This window comes from Cibotium barometz, chromosome 65, assembly GCF_041138505.1.
Source record: "Cibotium barometz isolate CiBa-2024 chromosome 65, ASM4113850v1, whole genome shotgun sequence".
In the NCBI taxonomy this organism is placed as follows: domain Eukaryota; kingdom Viridiplantae; phylum Streptophyta; class Polypodiopsida; order Cyatheales; family Cibotiaceae; genus Cibotium; species Cibotium barometz.
Genome location: NC_141110.1, coordinates 10,001,841 through 10,026,828, shown reverse-complemented (window position 1 = coordinate 10,026,828; position 24,988 = coordinate 10,001,841). Strand labels below are relative to the sequence as shown.

Genomic DNA, 24,988 nt, shown 5'->3' with positions numbered 1-24,988 from the left:
ATTTTGGTAAGAAAGAAATTAAAAATATGTATAAGTCTACACCTTACATCCATACATACATACATACATGCATGCATGCATGCATACATACATACATACATATATATATATATATATATATATATATATATATATATATATATATATATATATATATATATATATATATAATATCTCTTTCTCCTATTTTTCTATATATCTTAAATTTTAAGTATTCTCAAAAAATAAAAAAATCCAAAAGTAAAAAAACTTACAAAACCTTCCTAACACCAACCTCTACCCCACTAACACCATCACTCCCTCCTACCCTCTCCTATAATCCACCACGACCACCTACCCTATTATTTGCCTACTTGCACTCCCCCCCTGTACCCCACCTAGACACTGCGTAGTCGACCTACACTCCAGCCCCTACCTCCGCACTTATACCATTAGCATGGTTGGGAAGATTATGGTTAATATGGTGCCAATAGTTTATAAGCTATATGATAACCGCTTTGGTTTACTAGAGTTATGGCCTAGCTATAGCACTAGCCAGTTCATATAGTCGGGTTCACACTATGGACTTTGTATGTTTAATACTAGAGTACTAGCTCATATAGTCAGATTCACATTATAGACCTTGTATATTTAGTAGTAGAGTACTTTTGCTTATGGTGTGTACTCTTATTTTTATGGTATGCTTGTAGAGAAGTGAAGAAGAAAGATGAAAATTTAGCCATCCATCTCTCTCATGTGTGCTTGTCTACTCTTGTGTGTGTGTGTGTGTGTGTGTGTGAAGAAGTTTGCTTACAAGGAGCTCAGCTCACCCACTCCTCCACATTCTTCTCATGGTATTAAAGTGCCACTTTGTGTAACAATCTTAAGAGGCAAGCAAAGGCAGTGGTAATGAGCTCAAGAGGCAAGCAAGGAAGCAATACATGGGTAAGGGTAACTTCATCTCTTTCCCTTTGATTCAAAAGCAAATATCTCCAAGTAGCTATGCAAAAGTAGATACTAGTTAAGGGCATGAACAAAAGGCATAACAAGAGGGGGAACTATAATATATTGGGAAACCCTCTCTTTGATGAAGGAAAAACCGCACTGTGTACTACAATAGCAGCCCAAAGGGACTTATTCACAATTCTAGAGTAATTCAATTTCTTAAATGAAGGAAAATCGCAATGGGTACTGTAACAATAGTCAAAGGGACTTATCCACGTTTCTGGAGTAGTTCAGACTCAATTTGGGCCTTGTTTTGGCCCTATAGTCATAGACACTTTGCAAAAGTATCGACAATGATGGACGGTTTGTAGTTGTGCTGTGTTTCTGTGCATGTTTTGCACAAATAATGAAATAATTGCAGCCTCTCTTACCAAAAAGGTTAAGAAGAAAGCTGTCTTTTGGGACACAATAGCAAACAGGAGCTTTGAGGAGCTCAAAAGGGTGCTCACTTCAATCCCTATTTTGGTTTGTTCAGACTTTCTAAGCCATTCGCCACCATGAGGGACGATGCACGTGGGAAATGAATTAGGGCAGTTTTATACCAAGGTCATGAATGTGATTACTTATGAGAGTTGTAAGTTGAATGAGAAGGAAATGCAAATGCATGTGTATGATTAAGAGATGATTGCTATATTACATGCTATTAAGAAGTGGCATCATTACCTCTATGGGAGTTACTTTTATGTGAGAAGTGGCGTCATTACCTCTATGGGAGTTACTTTTATGTGAGAAGTGATCATAGGGTGTTGCGGTATTTCATTTCTTAGTTAAATTTATCTCCTAAGAAGCAAAGGTGGTGGTTGGCAACCTTGCAAAATTATGATTTTTGAGATCACCTACACAAAGGACAAGGTATTTCATTTCTCATATAAATTTATCTACTAAGAAAACGGGTGTAGTCACTCTCACATTAAGTCTTCTTGCCTATCTCATCTGCTCTTCTTGCCTATCTCATCTTCTCTTCTTGGATGGTTGCCTTTCTTGACCACGTCCTTCCATTCCATGGAGAAAGTGTGCTTGGTCGCTTCAATCTTGTCTTCCAAATCCCGGGCTAACTCCTCTAGACGGGGTAATTCTCCTTCCTTTGGCATGACCTTCTTGAGATCCTCCATGGTGATGGCCATGTCATTCTTGAGGGTCTCCACTTGGGCTTGAAGTTGTTGGATCATGGAGTTCTTTCCCTCCATCTCCTATTCCATTGAGGTGAGCTTGTAGGTCAATTCTTCATTATGTTGATGTTCGGCTTCGTGTTCCTTGGCATGGCTTTCTTCTTGTATCACCAATATGTCACGTATGCACTGGAGGCCTTCCTTTGCATGAGCTCCTAGTGCATTGGTCTCCTTCCCGGGTACTAGGAGTAGGTCCATTCCTTTTATTGCATTGCTGAGAGTTACCAAAAGTTATTTGGTAGTCATGGTATTTGTCGATTTTGCTACTCTATTGTGATTACTGTATTTCCCCCTTTCTGTGTAAACAGGTTAGCCCATTGGACTGCTGTAGATGGGTGGACATGGAAGTGGACAGAGTAGAGGGCACATGTGGAAACGGGAGCAACGGCGGGCGCAACGGACAGAGCAGAGGGCGGAGCCAAAAGTGGACACGGTAGTGGGTGGACGTGGACAGAGCGGAAGCAAACACTTGGGTAGTCGGACAGATGGGCAGAAGCGGACGCAGAGAGAGAGAGAGAGAGAGAGAGAGAGAGAGAGAGAGAGAGAGAGAGAGAGAGAGAGAGAGAGAGAGAGAGAGAGAGAGAGAGAGAGAGAGGGGGGGGGGGGGGGACAATGGAATTTTTTTGTTTTTCGAGCCGGGGTGAGACTTGAGCAGAGAAATGCTTTTGTCATCAACAACATCCTATAGAGAGCAATGATATGTTGCAAAAAAAGGTGTTTTCAGGGAATTATTATTCCTTATATATTTAATTATTTCCCAATTTCGACCAGCTTATTTTAATTGACAGATACATATGGTAATGCCGCCCTTGCTTGGAAGGTGGTAGTGGTGCGACTTGTCGAGGTCCGAGAAAAGGAAGTGCGTTTGCTCAAAGCTCTCTCTCTCTTTGGCCGCAGAAGGTTGCCTCCCTCACTGTATGCTACTGGTTGTTGCGTGCGAGTCACGCGAAGTCGAAGCTTGAGGTTTGCTATCAAAGTTCTGCTTTTGTTCTTTTGCCCTTTTGTTTTTTCTCAGAGAGTTATTAGCATGCGGCGAGCCAATGGTGCCAAGGCTGGCTTTCATCTGCTCAGTAAAGGGGCTGGTGCAAGGGCAACTGTTCATTCCAGGAGTAACCATTTACGACTCTCCATTGGCCATCATCATGATGATTTCCATCATGGCAAGTTGCCCTCTGCATTGAATCACCATCATCCATGCGCTTCACAAAGCAACCTCATTGTAAGAGGCTCTCCAGAGACATGGTTGCATCAGGGAGCTTGCCTCTCAAGAGGTTGCATCAGAACGAATCTTTTCAGTGCGTCAGCGATGGGTATGGCTTGCACTGTTCACCATGGCTCCGAGTCCTGTAGGGTTTCAGAGCTTCAGGAGGATGGTTCTCGTTCATCTGTCAGAGCTTTGAAGCATCGCAACATCCACCATGGATGCAGAGCTTTAGAGACCGATGAAGTTTGCTCTATTTCTCCTGCTAGAGTTTCAAAGCTTGAGCAGTATTGCTACATCCACCGTGGCTCCAGATTCATCGTGATTTCAGATCTAGACGATGCTCATCCTTTGTCATCCAGTAGGGTTTCAGAGCTCAAACAGCACAACATGCACCACGGCACTAGATCTATTAGGGTTTCAGAGCAGTTAGGCATGGCCAGGAGCATCCGTATCTTCAACCATACCCACATGGGCCATTCTCATGATCATCATGAGCACGGCGAGAAGGATGATTCAGGGGACGCAGGAGTGCGGGTGTCTCGTTTGGGCCTCATTGCTGACATTTGCCTTAGTGCTGGTAAAGGATTTGCTGGCTATGTATCAGGGAGCACAGCCGTTGTTGCAGATGCAGCACATTCCATGTCTGACGTTGTAAGTATGCTCAAAGCTGTGTATTCATATGATCTACTCTTGTGCCTTGGAATTCTTTTAATTTACATGAAATTAGTTACTACCATTGCAGGTGAAGTGTAAATTCATTGCAGGTGAAGTGTAAATTCATGTTGGGTGTTGCAACTTTGTTCATATTAGCTATCTTTTAAAAATAGATGGAGCACTAGTATGGAGGTCACCTTGATTTTTCCTTTCAACATGATGTCTAACAATGTGTGCTTCTTCTTGAAAAAAAACTTTATATCATGATTTTTGCCCTGCCTAGGTAGGATTAAGTGTTCACTTCACTTTTTTTTAAGCCTGTATAGTCGAGGGAGTCTTTTCATTAAATGTAGTACACATGACATCATTTTATTGACTTGATGGCAGCCACTCTTTGGATCTATTTTAGAAAAATGCTTAGCACCAGCGGTCTTGTCTTTCTTCTGCACAAATAAGATGGGCGCAACAAATGTCGAGGATGATGGGTGGATAAATCTAGCCCAGAGTAATGGGGCAATTGTTGTTCTAGCTCGCCCTCCAACGTTTTGGACAAGCAATAGGGGAACTTATTGGGGTGGCTTTGTCCTGGGGAGACCAACTCAATGCAATGATCCTTAGGACGAACGAGTGGGAGTTTGGGCGGGAGGCCGTCTCTCAACATGTTGTCTTGGAACTGAGGAAGGAGACATGCCAACCGTTTCTCTAAAGGTGTTGCTGATCGAACAATAGACTGTTGAGTGTGGACATAGATCAATGCACACTCAGCTCCTTTTTTGATTTCTTGCTGGTCATGGACATGCGAAATGAGTGAGATTCTAAGAATGCTCCTATCCTAGATTGGAGCATTCAGTGTATTCCACTCATTTTTCACCTCTAGGTTAGTAGAGCTATTAGAAAGGGAGCTGAGTGTGAGATGATTAGTGTCCGGTCCTCCCACAGTAGATATCGACATCCACCGTGACTCCTTTAGAGCCACAGATGTTAGGACTCCTCTAGCAGCTTCAGCTTCAGGACATCATGTTGAGGGATGATCTTCCACCCAGACCCCCATCCTCTTGTCCTGAAGACCATCATATCGATTTTGTACCTGGTTCTGAGCCACCGAGTAAGTTTCCGTATTGTCTTTCTAAGGCATTGGAAGCTGAGTTGGAGACGCAACTAGCATAGTTGCTCAGGTTTGGTTTCGTTAGGCTTTCATCCTCTCCATTTGCTACACCGATTCTTTTTGTGCAAAAGAAAGATAAGACCGCACGTCTCTATGTGGATTACCGAGCCTTGAACAAGTTCACAGTCAAGAACAAGTTTCCCATGCCAAGGATAGAGTACATCCTCTAAAGACTCAACGGTGCTAAGTACTTCACCAAGATCGACCTCAAAAGTGGCTATCATCAAGCCAGAATCTTCGAAGCCGATATTCCAAAGACGGCCTTTCAAATAGAATGAGGTCATTACGAGTTCGAGATCATGCCGTTTGGTTTGACCAATGCACTGGTGACATTCAACAACGTGATGCCTTGAGTCTTCGCCGTACTCATCGGTATATGTCTTCATTTTTTTGAATGACATTCTTATTTTTTCTACCATTGCAGAACAACACAAGAAGATGTGCAAAAGATCTTGTAGATTTTGCGAGACAACGAACTACATCAATCCAAAGAAGAGCATATTTGGAGTTCAAGAAGTCCAATACCTGGGCTATGTGATCGGTTCTGACGGAATTCGCCTTGACCCTGAAGGCTGAGAAGATAAAGGCAATCCTCGATTGGGATGTTATGAAGATAGCCCAAGAGATACGATCCTTCGTGGGCCTTTGCTAAGCGTATAGCCGACATATGGATCGATTTTCTAACCTTGTAGCACCATTGATAGATTTGCTCAAGGGAGTGAAAACAAGAAGACAAAAAGTGGGCGTTCTTTGCTTTGCAAAAGGCAGCTTTCGAGGCACTAGTTTTTAAACTCGCATCATGGGATGATCCTTTCGAGGTGATCACCAATGTTAGTAATCTCGCCATTGGAGTAGTATTACAACAAGAAGGAAGACCCGTGGCGTATTACAGCAAGAAGTTAAATGATGCAGAAAAAAACTATTCAGTCTATGGTGGCAAAGAGTTGCTAGGGGTTATCACAGCCTTGAAACAGTGGAAACGTTTTCTTTATGGAAGGGAATTTACTGTGAAGATAGACCTTGAAGTGGTTACAAATTATGCCAAGTGCCTAGTGAAGCGATAGACAGCATCGGTGGAGTCGGTTGTTCATAGTTTGGTAGAATGATTATGTACCGGGTAAGCACAACCTTGTAGGAGATGCTCTTAGTCGAAAAGGTAGTTTTCAGACAGTACAGGAGTTCACTTTGTTGGAGATACAAGGAAAAGACTTAGACAGTATAAAGACGCAGTATGCAGATTGTCCAGAATTCGGAACTCCTTACAGTACGGCTCTTTATTAAGAACCAGGTTATTATACCATTCAGGTTGGTTGGCTCTTTTACAAGGGTCGACTATGTGTTCTTAGGGAGAAGAGACCGGCACTCCTCCATGATGCCCATGATTCACTTGTTGGTGGTCATCGTGGAATCAATAGTACTTTGGAGAAGTTAGAAAGATTGTTTTATCGGCCGAAGATGCGCAGAGATGTATATAACTATGTTTCCGCATGTTTCATATGTCAAAAAGTGAAAGTACCTCACACCAAACAGGCAGGGTTGCTTCAGCCATTGCCTGTTCCCGAGGGTCCGTTTCACGACATTTTGATGGATTTCGTTGGACCACTTCCCGTATCTACTAGATCTCGGAATACTCAGTGTATGACGATAGTTGATAGATTTAGTAAATTTTGTATGCATATACCATGTAAATAGACGTCCACAACAGACGATATCACTTGACTCTTTCTCCGACATTGTTATCCAGTTTGTGGTTTGCCACGGAGCATTACTTCAGATCAGGATCCGAAGTTTACATCTCACTTCTGGTGAGCTCTGTTCGACAACTTTGGTACCAAATTGCAATTGTTCAGTGGATTCCATCCCCAGACTGATGGCCAAACCGAGATTTACATTTAGTTGGCTTTCGATGTGCATAGAGCGTACTGCCATGATCAGCAGCCAAAGTGGGAGCTTCATCTCCCATGCGATTCTCAATGATACACACTCATCAAGTGCTGGCAGAACTTCGTATGAGGCAACCTTTGTTCAAAGATTTTCATCTCTTCTCATGTGGATGATCTCTCCTTCCTTGGAAGCCAACAAGACGACAGAAACTTTTTCAGCCATCATTGAGTCAATCAAAGAGCGTCTTACCAAAGCTCAGGAGGCTTACACACCGGATAGAAAAATAAGTCACCGAGAGACGTCAACATCAAAGAAAGTGAATGGGTATATTTAAGGATCATGAAGCAAAGACTCAAGCAAGTGGACAAGCGCTGTCCAAAGTTTTCATTTAGGAGTTTTGGTCCTTTTCCCATCATCAAGAAGATAAGTGATGTCGCCATGCAACTCAAATTGCCAGATAGTTGGATGATGCACGTCGTCTTCCACATCTCTTGGTTAAAGCCTTATATCGGACCTTCATTGCAGAATGTTCCAAAAGAGCGGTTGCCAGAAATGGTTGATGAAGCAGAAGTGATAGAGCTCGAGCAGATCCTTCTACATCGTTGGAAGCACAATTCCGGACGACGTCTTCGCCAATTTTATACCAAGTTTAAAGATCGAGGGACCCATGAAGCCGTTTGGCTAGATGAAGAATTCTTCCTCGAGTATCCATAGTTATTAGTGGACTACCTCGAAGCCATGAACTTGCCGCTAAGCTAAGCAGGAGGGAATGTCACGTGCACCAATGTACTGTGTGTGGTACACGGTGACAAATTGGCTCATCAACAGTGCAAGAATCATGTACAAAAGTAGTACCTTTTTAGGATATTTTGTTGTATGCCGTAACCAGCCCCAGTTCGGAACATGTAAGGCACGAGCTACGTAGGTCAGTCTCCCAGCCATAGAGGTCAATCAGGTCAGTCCTCTTAACCCACTTTGGAGAATTCAGCAAGTGATTATCATGTAGGTGCATTAAGATGTCAGCCTTAGGAGTAGTATGCATCATAGGCATGTTAGTTGCACTCATGTAGTAGGGGCGAGCCCCAAGGAGGGGGCAGCCTTGCAAGGGGTACTTAATACCCCTAGCCACCCCTATGCACCAGTTGGGAGCCCTTCTGGGCATGGGCAGCAGTTGGCCAGGCCAGACTGTGGTCAACTAGCAGCTAGAACCAGCCCATGCATTAAATGCTGATAAAACAAGTCGTGGCAGATTATCTACAGGTTGACAGCCCCTTCTGACAACGGACCAACATACTCATGGACATATAAAAGGTGCCTCAGCCCTCAAGCAAACAAGTCAAGCATGTGTGCTTAGGCCTCAGCCTCAGCATATTTACAACCAATCTTGTGCTTTCAACCCAAGGCAAACGAAGATCAGCCTCTTCAAGAGTTTTCAACACACCAACCCTCAGTCTCGAGCCGGTGTTTTCCTCTTCGAAGATAGCTTCACAGTCGCCTACAGCTTATGCATAGTTCTCCCTAGCGTTTGGTCACTTTGTCCTTGCGTTTGGCGGTTAGTCGGTCAATTTGTCTGCTCAGTCTTGTGGACACAGTTCAGCTTGTATTTAGTTCTCCAGAAGAAATAAAACAAATACTCATGCTTGTAGGGGGGGTCCTTAAGTGGGTAATTTGGACCCCATTTGGTGTTGTCTCGACTACATCTTTCAAATTCATGCTGCTTAAAGGATTGCTAAAGACTCACTAAACTCAAGTTTAAAGAAGGCTCGTTGTTTCACACGGTCGTAGCTTGGCGTAGGCTACCAAATACCATTGGAGATACTAGATTCAAAGTGGGCAACAATATTCGCAAGCAAGGGTTGAGAAGTAGGGGTAGCTTGGTGGTACAGGATGCCCTTCCTGCAGTAGGACAACTCCTATGGCTAAATTGTTGGCATCGGTAATTACCTCAAAAGGATTATCCCATGAAGCCAACTTGAGGACTGGAGACTCGGAGGCAACTTTCTTCATTGCATGGAATGCCTCGAGTGCTTTGCCCATAACGGACACCTTCTGACGACGTGTCTTCACACCCTTGAGCAAGTCTGTAAGAGGTTCCAAGGTTGGAAAATTTGTTCATGTGCTTGATAGAGACCTACAAAAGAGCGGATCTCTTGAGCATTCTTGGGAACATCCCATTCGAGAATTGCCCTTACTTTGTTAGGATCAAGCCTCAAGGCTTATCCCGTTTGCGTTGATGATGTCACCATTTGGTCCATCTCCATTTTTGGAGCCACTTCTATGGGACTGTCATATATGGATAGGAGCTTGTATTGTGCCACCCGTGTATGACCAGGACGGTGTCTTGTCCATGGGATTGTCACTCTAAGGAAGGACCCATGTTTGTATTGCGTCTTGTCTATGAGATTGGTGCTCCATAGGAAGGCCAGGGTTTTCACATTCTGTTGCGCCAGATTCGAGCCCGACTAGAATGTTTTGTACAAGTTTCGTGAAAGGGAGATTTTGTCCATTACATGTCCACGTCCATTCATCTTTGCATGTCTGAAACTGTTTTCGTATGACTTGTATTTGTGTATTTGCCTGTTATGATGTGCTACTTACTGAGCGGGGACGCCTGCCAGTGAGCCGTGAAGCTTGCCCTGTTTTCTGACATGTTTTGTTGCATGTGAACAGGTGGTGAGTATAGTGTATTCATTTATTTTAATATTGTTATTCTAACCTTTAAATTTATAAGGCTTGCAGGTTCACACTTTCATCTCTCGCATCATTGGTCCCCTCGAAACTTCTGTTGCCCATTGCCATTCTGTATTTTCATTTAGTACAAGTTTTATCAGTTCTCAGCATTTCAATAGCTATGTGCTTTCTTATTTCTATTTTCCTCACCGAGGACAGTGAGTACTCTAGTGGTAGGCAACTTGTAGCCACCGAGGGTGCCCACATTGGGCCGTCCCAGCTGGACCATACCGGTGGACCATCAAGCAATGGATCATCTCCTATCTTTGGCAAATGCCGGGGTGACAGTGCGGTGGGTTCAATGCCGGTGTGTGCACCTCCCATGTATCCATTGGTGGTGCCACTGATGCCATCGACTCCACCGCCTCCGCCGGAACCGTTAAAATGATTCCTCGGGTCATCCTTCAGATCATCCTTTTTCATCTTGTCTTGTTCATTCAGTCTTGTAGTCACTGTGTCGTTCTGTCCTGTGTGTTGTCCATCTCACTATAACCACTGCTGGGTATGCACGGTGCAGTGAGGGGCATGTAACAGCTTCTCGGAAGTAATACAAGTAATGTTTACAGTATTCTTGTCATTGTGCTATGCTTACATTCAAGTCTGTTTAAAGTGTTAAATTGTGTTGTGAGGGTCGAGGATTCCAGACATATTGTCCAGAGAAGAACCACCACTTTAGTGTGCTGGAAAACCAACCCTGCTGCCCTTAATTGTCATGTCTTCATCATGAGAAACTATGATGCATTATAAGAATTGATGTGTTGATGTTTACAAGACCTTTAATTGCCAATGCGTAAATGGAATTTTAGTGGTTTTAAGTATATTTTTGGCCACACATAAGAAAACAAATGCTGCTAATTTTATTTAGTGACTTTCTACAGGTACTTAGTGGAGTGGCATTGTGGATCTTCAAGGCAGCAAGAGCTCCAAAGGACCAAATGCATCCTTATGGTATTTCTCTTATGTAACAGAGATTCTGGATGAACTGGTCTTTGGATCGTAGAAGCAATGGAAGTTCCAGTTGTACTTTTGTTCTAGAAGTTCACTTGCTAATTGTTGAGTATGCATCACTAAGTGTATTGACTGATCCATCACAGGACACGGAAAATTTGAAACATTGGGGGCTTTGGGAATATCAAGTATGCTATTGTTGACTGGATGTGGCATTGCATGGCATGCCTTCGAAGTTATACAGGCAAGTGCTCTCTATTCTATATGTTCTGAAGTATAATAGATGCGTGGGAATTTGCATTTGAGTCTCCCATGTTAAGAATCTTCCTCAAAAAGTTTTTATAAGGAGGCAGATCGCACATACTTTTTTCTACTATTTGTGACAAACACTATCCTCTTCAGGAGTCTAGTTGTAACTAATATGGATCTACAGGTTTTTGATGGTGTATCTACACCTTGGTGTGGGGTAACAGCCAAACTTACGTAGTTGACCCTTGCATGGAGCTCCTGGTTTGTTATAGGAGGTTGTTTAATGTGCACTGTCTTTAACAGGGTTTGCTATCTGCAACAGATGGTACAAACTTAATCTCTTCTATACAATCTGGAGTAGAGCATACCAGTTCTTCTGGGCATGGGCATTCACATGGGGGCCATCATCATGGACTGGATAAGGAACATCAGGCCGTAGCACTTTCTGCAACTTTGATTTCAATATGTGTGAAAGAAGGGTCAGTCTCATGGTCATTTACTTTTGTAAGAGGAAGAATGTGTGAAAGAGGGTCAGTCTCTTATTCATTTAATTTTGTAAGAGGAAGAATTGTGGTGTTTACATATTTTAGAGGAAGAATGGTGTTTTCATATTTTTTATTTTGTGTAAGTTTATATTTTTCAGATTATTCTGGGTCACCAAAAGAGTGGGGGATGCACGTGGGAGTGAGCTGTTGAAAGCAAATGCATGGCATCATCGGAGTGATGCAATCTCTTCAGTGATTGCCCTTCTTGGAGTTGGTAGGTTTCACTTTAGCATTTTCTGTAGGCTTTACCTGTATGTATTCTGATCATTTTCTCAATATGTTTCTTTCCATGGATTCCATGCACAGGCGGTGCAATGTTAGGATGGCATTTCCTGGATCCTCTTGCTGGTCTTCTGGTGTCTGGCCTGATTATTAGAGCTGGTGTTCAAACTGGGTACCGGAGGTATGCCTTACTGTTTACACCATCTATCGTGTGTAAAATATTTTCTCTCATCTACATGAAAGTAGGCTCTAAAATTCATAAGAACACAAAACATTTATTATAAAGAACTTTTTATCTTTGTGGGGGGGGGGGTGTGGAGGGTGGGGGGTGGGGTGTTCTTTGGGGTTGGGCACAGTTGCATAGTCTTTAAAAGTCCATGTTGACAAGCATAGTTGCAAAAAAACGCGTTTTTTTGAAAAAATAAAAAACGTGTACGTTTCAAAATGTCTCAGTTTTTGGGAGGCGTCTTTTTAAGGCAGTAAAATAAATAAATAAATTGCCCTCACGTTTTGTAAAACCGCCAATTGTACGCTGAACTGAGCTCGTGCTGCCGGACTGTGCTGCCGCCTTCCTCTCTGCCCCTGCCTCTGTCCCATCTGCTCCTGCCTGCCCCTTTTGCTCCCGCATTGCCCCCCCACCATCTGCTCCTGCCTCTGCGCCCCCACCCTCTGCTCCCGCCTGTGCCCCCTTTTGCTTCCGCCTCTGCCCGTTCTGCTCCCGCCTGCCCCTTCTCCTTGTCCCCCGACCATCTGCTCTGGCCTGTGCCCCCCACCCTCTGCTCCCACCTGTGTCCCCTCTGCTGCTCCTGCCTCTGCCCCCTTCTGCTCCTGCCTCTGCCCCACCTTTTTTTTTTCCCCGAGAAAAGATCCTTTCATTAGTTATATAAAAACGCCCGTAAGGCTACAAAAGATCTCTCCTGCTCATAGAGAACCAGAGCAGTGAATACAGCAAGGCAGCCCGGGAGACTCTCCCTAGGTGCTGCAAAATACAAGCATCAGTACAAAGGACTGAGGGGCTAAATCATACAATAGGAGGGGGGAAAAGCCAAATAGGTGGCCTGTAATGCCAACGGGGGGATCCCGTGTATAAGGTATAGAAGGGGCCGCTGCGCCAGGTGGTGTGAAAGGCCTGGCGCCGCAAGATCGCCTCATCCGGATGCGGTCATACTGTCCTCGCAGGGTGTGGATCAACTCCTGCCAAATCCCCCGTATAGTCTCTGCTGGTGGCTCCAGTCTCCCCTCAAAGGCCGTGAAACACCGGGCCCTCCAGGTGAACCAGATGGTGAGGAGCTCCCATCGTAAATCCCTCTCCTGTGTCCAGCTGGCGGACGAGAAATCCGGTGACGGAACCAGGCGAGGCTGGCCCCTAATGAATCTGATGGCCTGACTGTCCTGCTCCATCTCATAGCCCATAGCAGGCCTTGACGAAGTCGACCAAGCCGCGGCACCCCACGTAAACATACCCTCTGGAGAGAGGGGGGCCAGAATACGCAGCATCCGCAGCCAAATCTGCTGCGCCTAAGGGCAATCCCATAGGCAATGTCTCTGTGTCTCCATAGGGTGGCCGCATCGGACGCAGGCCGCCGGAAGACCGCTGTAAACAAGCCAGGTGCCAACTGCTGAGCCCCTGTGGGCGACCAGCCACTGGAAAGTCCAGATCCTGCGGGCCTGTCGACTAGCCCCGAGCCGAGCCCAAAAATCCTCCAGGAACTCCTGTGAGAGTCCCTGTAGCCGCCAGTGCCCCGCTCCAGCTGGAGATACCATCCTCCTCGCCGTCAAAATATGCCGCCCCAGCCGAACAGTATACTGGAAAAAGGTGATCTCTGTGGCCTCAAGGGATGCATAAGGATCATGCCACTCGTACTCCCCAGGGTCCCACTGTAGCCGGGCCAAGGGGCGCGCTGCATATGCCCATATGCGCCAATCCGGGAGCACATCTGCAGGGTCGGGGTCAATATGCCACTTCCGAGAAGCGGCGGCCACTACCCGTATCCTCTGAAAGGTGCACTCTGCAACCAAAGGCGACTCCACCTCCACTCTCTGAAGTCGGTCCTCATCCTGAATCTCATAGTAGAGGCATCTGCCATCCTCAGTGCTAGCTCTGACAGCAATCAGGATCTCCAACTGTGTAAAGGCTCCCATCCACCGTGGGGCCACTAGCTCGAAAGGCGTGAACCACTCCTCTGTGAGTGCCTCCTGAATATCATCCCTCATAATCAACCCCCCTCTGAAGTGACTCAGCCTCTCCACCTGGATCTCCTCTGGGAGACTGCAGAAGGCCTGCCAGTCTCCAAAACTACGTGCTGGCCCTGCCGCTAAAGGTCCCCAGGCTAGACGAGGCCGAGAACCCAGCATATGACCCTGCTCTGTGCGAACCGCTGGGCTCCAGATGAGCGGCTGTTTGGCCCGCTCCTCAACACAAGGAGGAGGTCGTTGAGAGAGCCCCGGTCTCAGCAGCTCCCAAGCTCTCAGGATGCTCAAAGCAAATCTGTCCTCCCATCCTCTACTGAGGCCTGTCCTCCTCATCTCTATGAAGATCTAGTGAATCTCTGGTGCCCAAGTGCCCCCTGCTGGGGGAGCCCGAGCCTGCAGCCGCTGCAAGAGAAGCTGTTTCCATGGCTCTGCGCCTGGAAGCAGCCCCCGAACAATAAGCTTCCCCAATAAGACTCTACTCTGATCGACTGGATCTATCCTCCCTGAGCCAGTGGAAGTGTAATAACAGCCCATGCAACCTTTGCCCGGGCTGGTTGACCGTCCCGCCCAGACCAAAGAAAGTTCCTGATTAGCCTCTGTACCTGGCTGATACAAGAGCTCGAAAAGATCCAGCAAGACGTAATGTACCACATGGTCGCTAACAGCACGTGATTTGCCACCACCACCCTCCCAGCCAAGGATAGTCGAGCTGTACTCCAATACAAAAGCTTCTTCCGAATGCTCAGAAGAAGCGGGGCAATCTGCTGCGCAGGTGACAAATCTAGTCCAATCTGGCATCCCAAATACCGCACTGCTGTGCCAGGAGGAATCCATCTAAAACCGGGGTCCGGGCTCCATGCCTGAGTGGGAGCGCTGCTGATCCAAAAGGCCACTGTCTTGCGCCAATTGATCAATGCTCCGGAAGCTGCGCTAAAAACCTGGAGCGACTGCTTTGCCCGAAGAAGATTGGCCTCTTGGCCATGCAAAAATAAGCCCGTGTCGTCAGCAAACTCGGCATCGAGCAGGTCCTCCCCCCGGACTGGGAGCTAGAGTCCTCTCAAACCAACCTCCTCTGCCGTCAAATACATGCTCATAGCCTCCGCAAAGAAGAGAAAAAGAAAAGGGGCGAGGGGACACCCCTGATGGACTGATCTGGTCAGCTCAAAACTCGGCCCCCGTCCTCCTGCAATCAACACCTGGCTACGAGCTGTGGAATACAAATCAAGCCCTCTGAAAAGCTCTGTGACCCCAGTGTCCAACAAATACTGAAAGCCCCTGTGGAGGCCTGGCCCCAAAAGGTCCCAATAGCGCATAAAAAAGGCCGGCGTCAGTCCGTCCTCCCCTGGGCAACTATGTCGCGGCAGGACCCTCAAGGCCTCGGCAAGCTTAATCTCTGAAAGAGGCGCACCAAGAACTGTACGCATACGATCTGTGACCCTCCTCTGCACATGGGCCCACACAGTCTGTCTGCAAGCATCCCGATCCTCAGTGGCTGGCTCTGTTGAAAGCAGGTCTCTATAGAATGCAGTGGCAATGACTCTGATCTCCCCGGGCTCAGTAGCTACCGATCCATCCGGCCTACCAAGCTGACGGACTCCTGCTCGAGCATGGCGGGGTCCAGTGATCTCAAAAAACTCCCCAGTCACTCTATCACCAAGCTGCGTCCACTGAGAGGCTTGACGACGATAGTAAAACTCATGTCTCTGCTCCTCTGCCTCTCTAACCTCCTGGCGTGCCTGGCTCAGCTGGGACGCCACCCACTCACATGCAGGCTGCTGCTCCTGAAGGCGCTGAAGCGAAGCAAGGCTGCGTCTCAGCCGATGCTCCCGCTCGCGAATCTCTCCCAGACGTGTCAAAGCTGCAGCGTGCAAAAAAGAGCTAAGCTCGATGAGTCCCTGGGCACACTGGCCTGCTGCATCCTGGTCAGAGCACGACTATCATTCCAGATCCTCTCAATGTCCTCAGCGAGACTGGGATCTGTAAGTACCCTCTCTGGGATCCTCAACTGCAAGCTGGGCTCCTGTGTCCTCTCCTCCAATGTCAAGATAACTGGCGCATGATCTGAAAATGAGGTGCGAGCGAGAATGCCGACGGAGCCCCCTCGCTCCCCTAACCAGTCGCCCACATAAAAGCGATCAATCCGAATAGATTAGTCCCTCCCTGCCGGCGATCCGACCGAGAGAAACTAAGACTGTCCTGAGAGCGGGAGAAGGCCCCATGCTGCCATGCATCAGTGATCCTCAGTGACATGCAAAACCGGTCCCAAGCTGCAAGCTCCGTGCCGTGCACTGTAACACGACTGTCTCCCACCCTATCGGCCGGGTCCTCAAGCATGTTGAAGTCTCCCCCGACACACCAATGTGCGGCCTCTGGCAATGCATCCGTAACCTGGGTCCAGAACTCTACTCTGGCACTAGCATGGTTGGGCGCATAGACGTTGAGCACGCCCAGTAGCTCATCATGCATCCTCAGAATGACATACTGTGCTCTACCAGGCACAATGATCCCTCGATCCACAATGGCCTGCCGCCATACATCTGCAATGACCATGCATACTCCTCCCTGTCCACCCAAAGGACCAAACCCTGCAGACCAAAAGGTGTCCCATCTACCAGGCATCACCGAACCATATCTCCGGATCCTGCTCTCACCCAAGTGGTGCTCCTGCATCATCAAAATATCAATGCTGCCACCAACGAGGCATCTCTGAAGCTCCTGTCTCAAGCAACTACGATAGCGTATAAAATGTGCTCCGCCAAGGCCCTGTACATTCCATGAGATGATCCTCATGGATGACCTACTGAGGTGGATGCTGTCTCAGCCGTACGGCGGGCCTTCGCAAGCGGCTTGGATGGAGAGTAGTCCCCATCCGAACAGCTGCGAATCTGCCCACCCGGTGTACTGCAAGAATCACGGATCAGGCGCCAGTGGCTGTGGCCCATGGCGACTGCCTCCCGCTCTGACAGAGAAACCTCGTGTATACATACATATCCAGGGTCGCGTGCTAAGTCTGCCACTATGCGAACGACCAAATGACGAATCCCTGAGGCATCCACACTTCGGGGATCCAAGAAAAAATGAGCCAGCTCCCATAGTCGGCCTATCACATCTGTCACCTCCAGATCGCTCACATGATGAGAAAACTCAACTGCCTGAGTCTTCAAAGTGCTAAGAGCGAGCTCTAGAGTCCACTCTCGGTCGCATGGGCCACATAGAGGGAACGAGAAGGCCACCGCTGAATCAAGTGCCTCCTCCCCGCGGGCCGGAGGTATCACTACATGAACTCGGATGGGTGCTGGCTCATGGGGACCCTTTGCTCCAAAAAGCCGTGTGAAGGCGTAATCAAAAGCCTCCGAGCGCTGTCTAATGCTGAGGCGACTTAGCCGACTGCGGATAGATGATATCCGTGAAGCCCGAATCGGCATGGTAGGTCTGTTAAAAGTAGTATCTCATGTGGGAACATGCCTTAACAAAGGGATAGGTTATTTAACTAATTTATGCTATTTGGGTCGGCCATTTCCAGCATGAGGGTATAAATACCCATGCCCACCATTGTATTTTATCATCTATTCATTGCTAAACTTCAAGCCTTGTTCGTCAACTTCTCTCTCTCTCTCTCTCCCTCTCTGCGTCAACTTCTCTCTCTCTCACAACGTGTATTCAAGCTTCCGCATGTACGATTCTGACATGGTATCAGAGCTTGAAGGCTTCTGATCCTCGGACACACACAAGGCACAAGGGAGGAGACGCGCGGCAGACTGCGTCTGCATCAAGGCTAGAGCAAACCTGCGTTTCTTCTTGAAGCAGCCAAAGCACCCAAGGCCAGCAAAAGCGGGTATCTCAAGGCAGCGCACTATGCATGGCGGCTAGCAAGGGCAGCGTTTGCATAGCAGCCAGCAAGGGTGGCGCACATTGAGCGGGCAGAAGCAGGACTCAAGCAAGGCGGCAAGAAAGGCACGCAAGTGCGCGAGGCAGAGCAGCAGCAAAAGCTACGTTTTCTTGCATACGACAGAGCAACATCGTGAGTGCATTTTCTTGTAGGCAGCAGAGCAAGAGGAGGCCAGTGGCACCGCTCGTGCAGCAGGAGTGCAGCCGCAAGAGAACCGCCGGCTGGGAGAAGAGAAGGCGAAGGGAGGAGACGTGCGTTATCGAAGACCGGGTCGACTGAGAAGAGGTGGACGGAGTTTTCGAGATGGGACTCCCGTGTTCGAGCAAGGATGACAAACTGAATGGCGACAATTATGCGCATTGGAACTTGATCATGAGGCTATGGTTTAGCAGAAAAGGCTTATGGGACATTGTTGATGGCTCGGAGGAACGTCCCCGAAGGGATAGCAATCGGTTCACACGTCTTCAGGAGGAGGAGTTTCTCAAATCTCTTGTGGATTGGGAAGCTCACAATGCGAAGGCGATGTCGGCGATTGCAGAATCTCTCACCAAGGAAATTTCCCCTGCCATTCAGACTTTAAAGACTGCCAAGGAAATGTGGTCAAAGCTTGCAGGAATGTTTGATCGAGACTCAACAATGCGAGCAGTAACCCTTCTCGGCCAGTTGTTTTCCATCAAGTTTGAAGCCGGGACCTCTATGCAGTCATTTCTAATGAAGGCAAAGGTTATCCATGATCAGTTATCGGCTATGAATAGTGCGTTAACTAGTACCCAGTTAGCTGCCTTGGTTCTTACGAAGTTGCCTGAGGAGTACGAGATGGTCTCGAGGGCATTACGCTTACAAGTCACGAAGGAAAAGCTGGAATTTGATGATCTCAGCTCTTTTCTCATTGAGGAGGAAGCAGTGCTCATTTCCCAAGGCAAGATTCAAGTTCCGAAGGATGTAGAATCGGCACATACTGCATCCGAATCCAATAAGAAGTCTAGGAGCCGTTGTTATAAGTGCGGAAAGCGAGGGCATTTGGCTCGGGATTGCAAATCCAAAGCTAAAGCTCAAGGCTCGACAAATGACAAAGGCAAAGGCAAAGCTGATGAGGATGACAGTGACAGTGATTCTACTAGGGATGCTACGGCGTCTGCCGGTGTGGCGAGGACTACACTGGCACATGCTCCAGCATTCTAGCTTGGTGGATGGATGCTACCACGTGCTTCAGCCAGAGAGAGGCATGTGAGTGGCAGAGAGGGGCAGTCTGTGCTCCCGTTTTGGTGATTTGGACCCGTGTGTCGGAGTTCAAGGCACATGCATCTGGCATGGAATAGCTTGACAAATCTATGGACGTGATGTGTTCGTAGTTCATTGGTAGCAGACTATGGATGGGATGAGTTCCTGGTTCATTGTGTAGCAGAATTTTGGGCGTCGTGTGTCGACAGTTCAAGGTTCAGAGGATTTTTTGAACGTGATGTGTTCGCAGTTCAACGAATGGGGGATCATGGATGTGGAGTTGTCTGCAATTCATTATTCTATGTGGCAGCTAAAGCTCAAGATGGCATTTTCTTGTGGAGACAGGTTGATTGGTGCATTATCCGAGGTGTACCTAGCAAAGGCCACGCTAGGGTGTCCATGGTTGCATCTGCATCGACTTGGTTTCTTCATCTATGCCCACTATGAGCTACAGAGAGGGTGTTAAAAGTAGTATCTCATGTGGGAACATGCCTTAACAAAGGGATAGGTTATTTAACTAATTTATGCTATTTGGGTCGGCCATTTCCAGCATGAGGGTATAAATACCCATGCCCACCATTGTATTTTATCATCTATTCATTGCTAAACTTCAAGCCTTGTTCGTCAACTTCTCTCTCTCTCTCTCTCTCTCTCTCTCTCTCTCTCTCTCTCTCTCTGCGTCAACTTCTCTCTCTCTCACAACGTGTATTCAAGCTTCCGCATGTACGATTCTGACATCTCCTCTGTGGTGCTCGAGCGAGGTCGGTGCTCAGCGCCCTCCGGACTGCAGGTGAACGCCAGGGGACTGCCAGGGCCTCCCGGGAAGGTGAGGCGGGCGGGGGGGGGGGGGGTGCGAGGGGGGTGGAGAAGGAGCCGCTGCCGAAACCGGAGCGGGGACGGGAGGTCGCCTCTGCCCCACCTGCCCCTTCTGCTCCCGCCTTTGCCCCATGTGCTCCTAAAATGGGTTGAACTCCGGATCCAGTGAATGCACATGTAGAGTGTCACGTGCATCCCGCACTTGGATGCCACGTAGACGTTTTTGTACAGAAGGTGCAGGACCTGGGGGATGGTGAACTGGTCCCATGTGAGCCCAGTCCGGGACGAGTCAGCCAGGGATCCATCTCAGTCGTCCGAGGTCAGGTGTGCATTGTCCTGCACATGAGTCCAAGGTCAGGTGTGCACTGTCCTGCACATGAAGCAGTGCCAGTCCGCGCTGTGAGTCTCCCTCTGGAATGATGTCAGATGTTCTGTGTATCTGGTTTGCAACTGGATGCCAGACCTCTGTAGGCATGTAGGTTTGCATGTAGAGATGGGGCCAGCCCATAGGGCTACCCCAGTGCGAAGATTTGCACTTGCACCCTTAGTGTGGGCATGGGGGAGGTGTAGAACCACCCCCAAGGGGCCAGGAGGGCCCAAGCTGTGCCCACCAGCCATGGCATGGGCTGGAAGGGCTGTCGGCCAGCTCTAGAGCTTCTGGACAGGCAGCCGACAGGGACAAAAGCCCTATCCAGCAGGTCGGCCAGGTGTAGGGGCAGTCCCACACCTCTGCGCATAGTACTCAGCAGCCTGGAAACTGTCCAGCAGGCAGGCGTAGAGTGGCCAGCATTTATTATAGTGTGAAAGCATTTTATTAAATAAGACCCAGTCGTGGAGCTTCATGAAGCTGGCCGACTGGATGCAAAAGGGGGTATAAAAGCCCAGCCAAGAAATCAATGAGGGCATCTCATAATTCACCAAGTGCATCAAGCAAACAAGGGCCAGGACAGCCAAGAGGTTGCTAACGCAAAGGGGTGAAGGACTGAAGGTCAAGGGCAGGTTTTCCAGCCAAGAAAAGGTCAAGTACTCTGTATTTGTTTTCAGATTTACATCATTCTAATAAAGCAAATACACCATCCGTGGTGGGGGCCCTACAGAGGGTAATTGGGACCCAATACTGTGTCCTCTCCATCTCCCCCTTCTCTCTCTATTTTCTGCACATCTCCTTTCAGTTTGTGCGTTAATTCTGTCGCGAAAAAAGTGCTGATTTCTGAGTTTTGAAGTACCAATCCTTCTCCGAAGCTTCCGCATATTACATAGAGGAGCTTGCCATTTACAACGAGAGTGGCCAAGACAGGTGGAGATGTAATTATTGCGGTGACATTTACACATGGAAGACTACCTGTATCAAAGCCCACTTGGCGGGCGGGGGGGGGGGGGGGGGGGGGGGGGGGGGGGGGGAGGGCATTGTTGGATGCCTTAGAGTGCCCAAAGATGTGGTGAATGAGGTGCGAGCACAAATGGCTGCAAAGTCTCAAGGTGAGGGAGTCGAGGAGGATTTTTCAAGCAATGGTCAAGCTGTGACCAAAAGGGAAAAGGATCAGGAAGAGGAAAGTCAAGGATCGGGTCAAGTTGGGCAAGATGTGGCTTCAAGTTTGGTGCACATGCAAATGGTGCACCGTCATGCCCACCTACGTTGCAGAGGGAGTATGAAAGCGGGCATCCAAAAGCAAGCTGTGGCAGCGGCTACGAGGGAGAGAACCATATTGTTCATTCAATGTGCATTATCCTTCCACATATTGAAGACAAAGCGCTGGAAAAGTTGCATGAGGATAGTGAGCCGCATCAGCTATGAGTGGGAGGGACCTTCATATGAGGCCTTGAGCACCCGTGAGCTTAGGAGAGAGCGTATGCAGGTAGAGGAGGACATACGACCACTTAGAGCTACCTGGGAGAAATATGGGTGCACCCTTCTATGTGATGGATGGTCAGATGTACGTAAAAGAAGTTTGTATAACATTTTAGTGTCCTCTTGCAAGGACACTATGTTCTTAAAGGCTATCGACGCTTCTTTGCGAGGTACAATGGTGACAGGGGAGTTCATTTGGAGACACTTGTGTGAGGCTATGATGGAGATAGGCCCAAAGAACATAGTGTAAGTTATTACAGATAATGGCTCTAATTGTGTCAGTATGGGCCGTATGTTGCATGAGTTTCCAAAAATTGTTTGAATTACTTGTGTATCGCATAGCTTGGATTTGTTGATGGAGGATGTGGAGAAGATGCCGTGGGTTGCTAAATTGTTGGCTACTTTAAAGTTTATTGTCAAATTTGTGACAAAGAGGCCAAAGATGCTGAATATCTTTAGAGTAGAGACCGAGTTGCAGCTCCAAAAACCCTCCACTAGATTTGCCTATATGTTTATTCTAGTTGATAGGGTACTATGAGTTGAGGCTGGACTCTTGAGCATAGTTGTTTCACGCGCATGGTTTGAGATGAACGAGGTGAAAGAAAGAACGCCTAAATATGTGAAAATTTTAAACCACTATAATGGGAGAGGAAGCGTTTTGGAAGAAGGCTGAAGTGTTGGTGAGGATTCTACAACCATTCTACGTGTCTTACACATCACCGATATGGAGGGCAACACACTTGGCATATTGTATGAGTATATGGACAAGATCAGTGAATGGATTAACAAGGCACAAGGCTTGGAAGAAGAGGAGTAAGTACATTATTGCATTGAACATTCACCCTTATCTTTGTAATTTTGACTTGTAAGTTGTATCATTTATGGATAACTTGGATATTGAATTTCAATGTTTTATGTATAATGTTCCAATCATCAATTAGTAGGGTGACAGGTCTTTGCAATGCGTGGCTCAACAATTGATGGGATTGGTTTCATAGACCAATTCATGCTGTTGCACACATTCTCCATCCTTTATGGAGAGATGATAAGCAATTCTTATGTGGAGGAGTTGGAGGATGGTTGGAGGGAGTACATTGATGATTTGATTAGTGGAGATGTGAAGCATTTTGAGGATACTAGAGCAGGAGCGTCTGCACTTTCGGAATGGCACAGGAAAACACTTTGGGTCTCCCACTGCTTACCTACGAGAGTGCTAGCTTGAGCGTGTGTCATGGTGGGAGAAATATGACATTGGTGCTCCCCATCTGGTAGGAACTTTGTTGCTTGTGGTTCTAAAGTGATGGAGTTTTAGTAATTTTCCTCAACTTCTTGAATCTTCATTTATTATAGGAGCTTCTAAGCTCTTCTCATTTCTGAATGGCAGAGAAGCATTGCCATGAGAATTCTCTCACAGGATTGTAGCTCGGGTCCTTGTGAGAGAAACTGGAGTACTTGGGTTCTCTTCCACACAAAGAAGAGGATCATATTATCTACCGCTCAGCTGGAGCGTTTGGTGTATTGCCACTGCAACCTTCATCTTCTTGAGGAGAAAGGCAATCCCATTGAGCCTCGCCAGGTGAATGTCGACTTGATCGACATCGAGAAGGTGAAGGATCTCTCCAGATGAGCGAGACATTTATGCTATGCTCTACAAGGAGGCAATGTAGCCGGTTTGCACCACGCGGAGCCATTCGAGAGTCAGAGCCTGAGTTCAGGCTACCACCAGTTCATCAGCGGGCGAGATCTAGTGCTCGAGCTGGCACGACTCGGAGTGCTGCAACACATATAGAGGAGGCAGATCCGGAAGATCCGGATGATTTGGATGATTCATCTACTACACTACAGATTCAGAGGCTGTGGCATATGATGTTGAAATGGATATGTAGACTCTAGAGTGTCAGTCTTGAGTCTTGACATTATTTTTATTTCATTTGTACTTGGCACTTGTCTTATGTGTAGTGTTTTGTATGGTTGCTGCATGTGATGCAGCATTCTCGTACTACATAGTTTTTTGAGTTTTTGAGCACTCGCCACTTGCTCGGTCTTGGCCCTTGCCACCTGGGCCTTGCAAGTTGCCCCAAACTTCAGTTTGATGTATCATTTTGATTCGACTTTGATCATGGATGGTTGATTATGTTACCTGTTGTCTCTCAGCTCTAGTCTCTACCGTCTTGATTGTTCTTCAGTTATCATTCTTTCGGTTTTTAAAGTTTACAATGTACATGAATGGTTAATGTTGAATGGTCATTGGTAAATCAATATTAAAGTTAATATATTGAATGACATTGCCACCACTAGACCCATGGGGGCCTGGGACCATATAAATGTATTTTCATTATGATTTAATGAATTATGATAGCCATAGGCTTCAAATTGTTCACTCTTGAGTTTTTATGTACAAGTTTAACTTTTATACATGTTAAAAAAGATTAATGAATAAAAAACTTATTTTAAAAATTTTTCCAAAAAAAGAAAACGTTTTTAAAAGGATAAAACTTGTATAATACTTCTCGTAAATGTCTGGCAACTATGTTGACAAGGTCCCAACCCTGTTTTCACATTTCAGACCTATTGAGATGCTTGCATCCCAACTTGCATATCAATGCTTTCCCGTTGATAAAGTGTTGGCGAGTTGTGAAAGTCCACATTAATTTAGAAATGACAGATTACACACTGTCATATGCGCCTGTCCTTACTCGGAGGACCGGCCTTTTGGGCCACCTCCTGTCTTGGAAGCTCTCCGAGATTCTCGTGACCTCCCTCTTGCTGAGTTTTAACCTGGGTGAATCTTTTGCTCTTGCTCCTTAGTCAACTTTCGCCAATTCCGCTTCTCGAGTTTGGATCTCTCTTTGACACATTGCTAGCTGGTTCTCCCAACACTTTCGGCACTCATCATCCCACTCGACAACCATGACTCCTTTTATGGAGAACATATTGTTGTTTGTCTTCTCCCAAATCTTTAACTTGGAGAAGGTCTTTAGTCAGAGAACAACTTCCATGTTTGCCATGAAGAGTTGCTTGCTATTTTTATGCAACAAACAGAACACAACCCCTAACCCTAGACTTCTATTTTTATGCAACAAACAGACCACAACCCCTAACCCTAGACTTCTACATGCTTCCTATGTCAGAGAAAATATGCAAAGCTAACCAAACACAACACCACAAGCTTCTACATCTTGGTACTCCTACCTACCAAACACAACAACATAAGCTTCTACATCTTAGAAATGAAATGATATATTAATGTCTCTTAGAGGCCATAA

General features: G+C 47.0%; 1 protein-coding gene across 1 annotated transcript in view; it reads left to right on the top strand.

Moving 5' to 3' along the window:
* The first annotated feature begins 2,947 nt into the window (after positions 1–2,947).
* Positions 2,948–24,988, top strand: part of LOC147602900 (Cation efflux family protein) — a 133,467-nt gene continuing 111,426 nt past the window's right edge. Inside the window, exons 1-6 of the mRNA XM_086797002.1 lie at positions 2,948–4,008; positions 10,669–10,738; positions 10,885–10,982; positions 11,291–11,466; positions 11,631–11,746; positions 11,839–11,935. Coding sequence (XP_086653128.1) covers positions 3,181–4,008; positions 10,669–10,738; positions 10,885–10,982; positions 11,291–11,466; positions 11,631–11,746; positions 11,839–11,935 — 1,385 coding nt within the window. The 5' untranslated portion in view covers positions 2,948–3,180. The remainder of the gene's footprint in view (positions 4,009–10,668; positions 10,739–10,884; positions 10,983–11,290; positions 11,467–11,630; positions 11,747–11,838; positions 11,936–24,988) is intronic.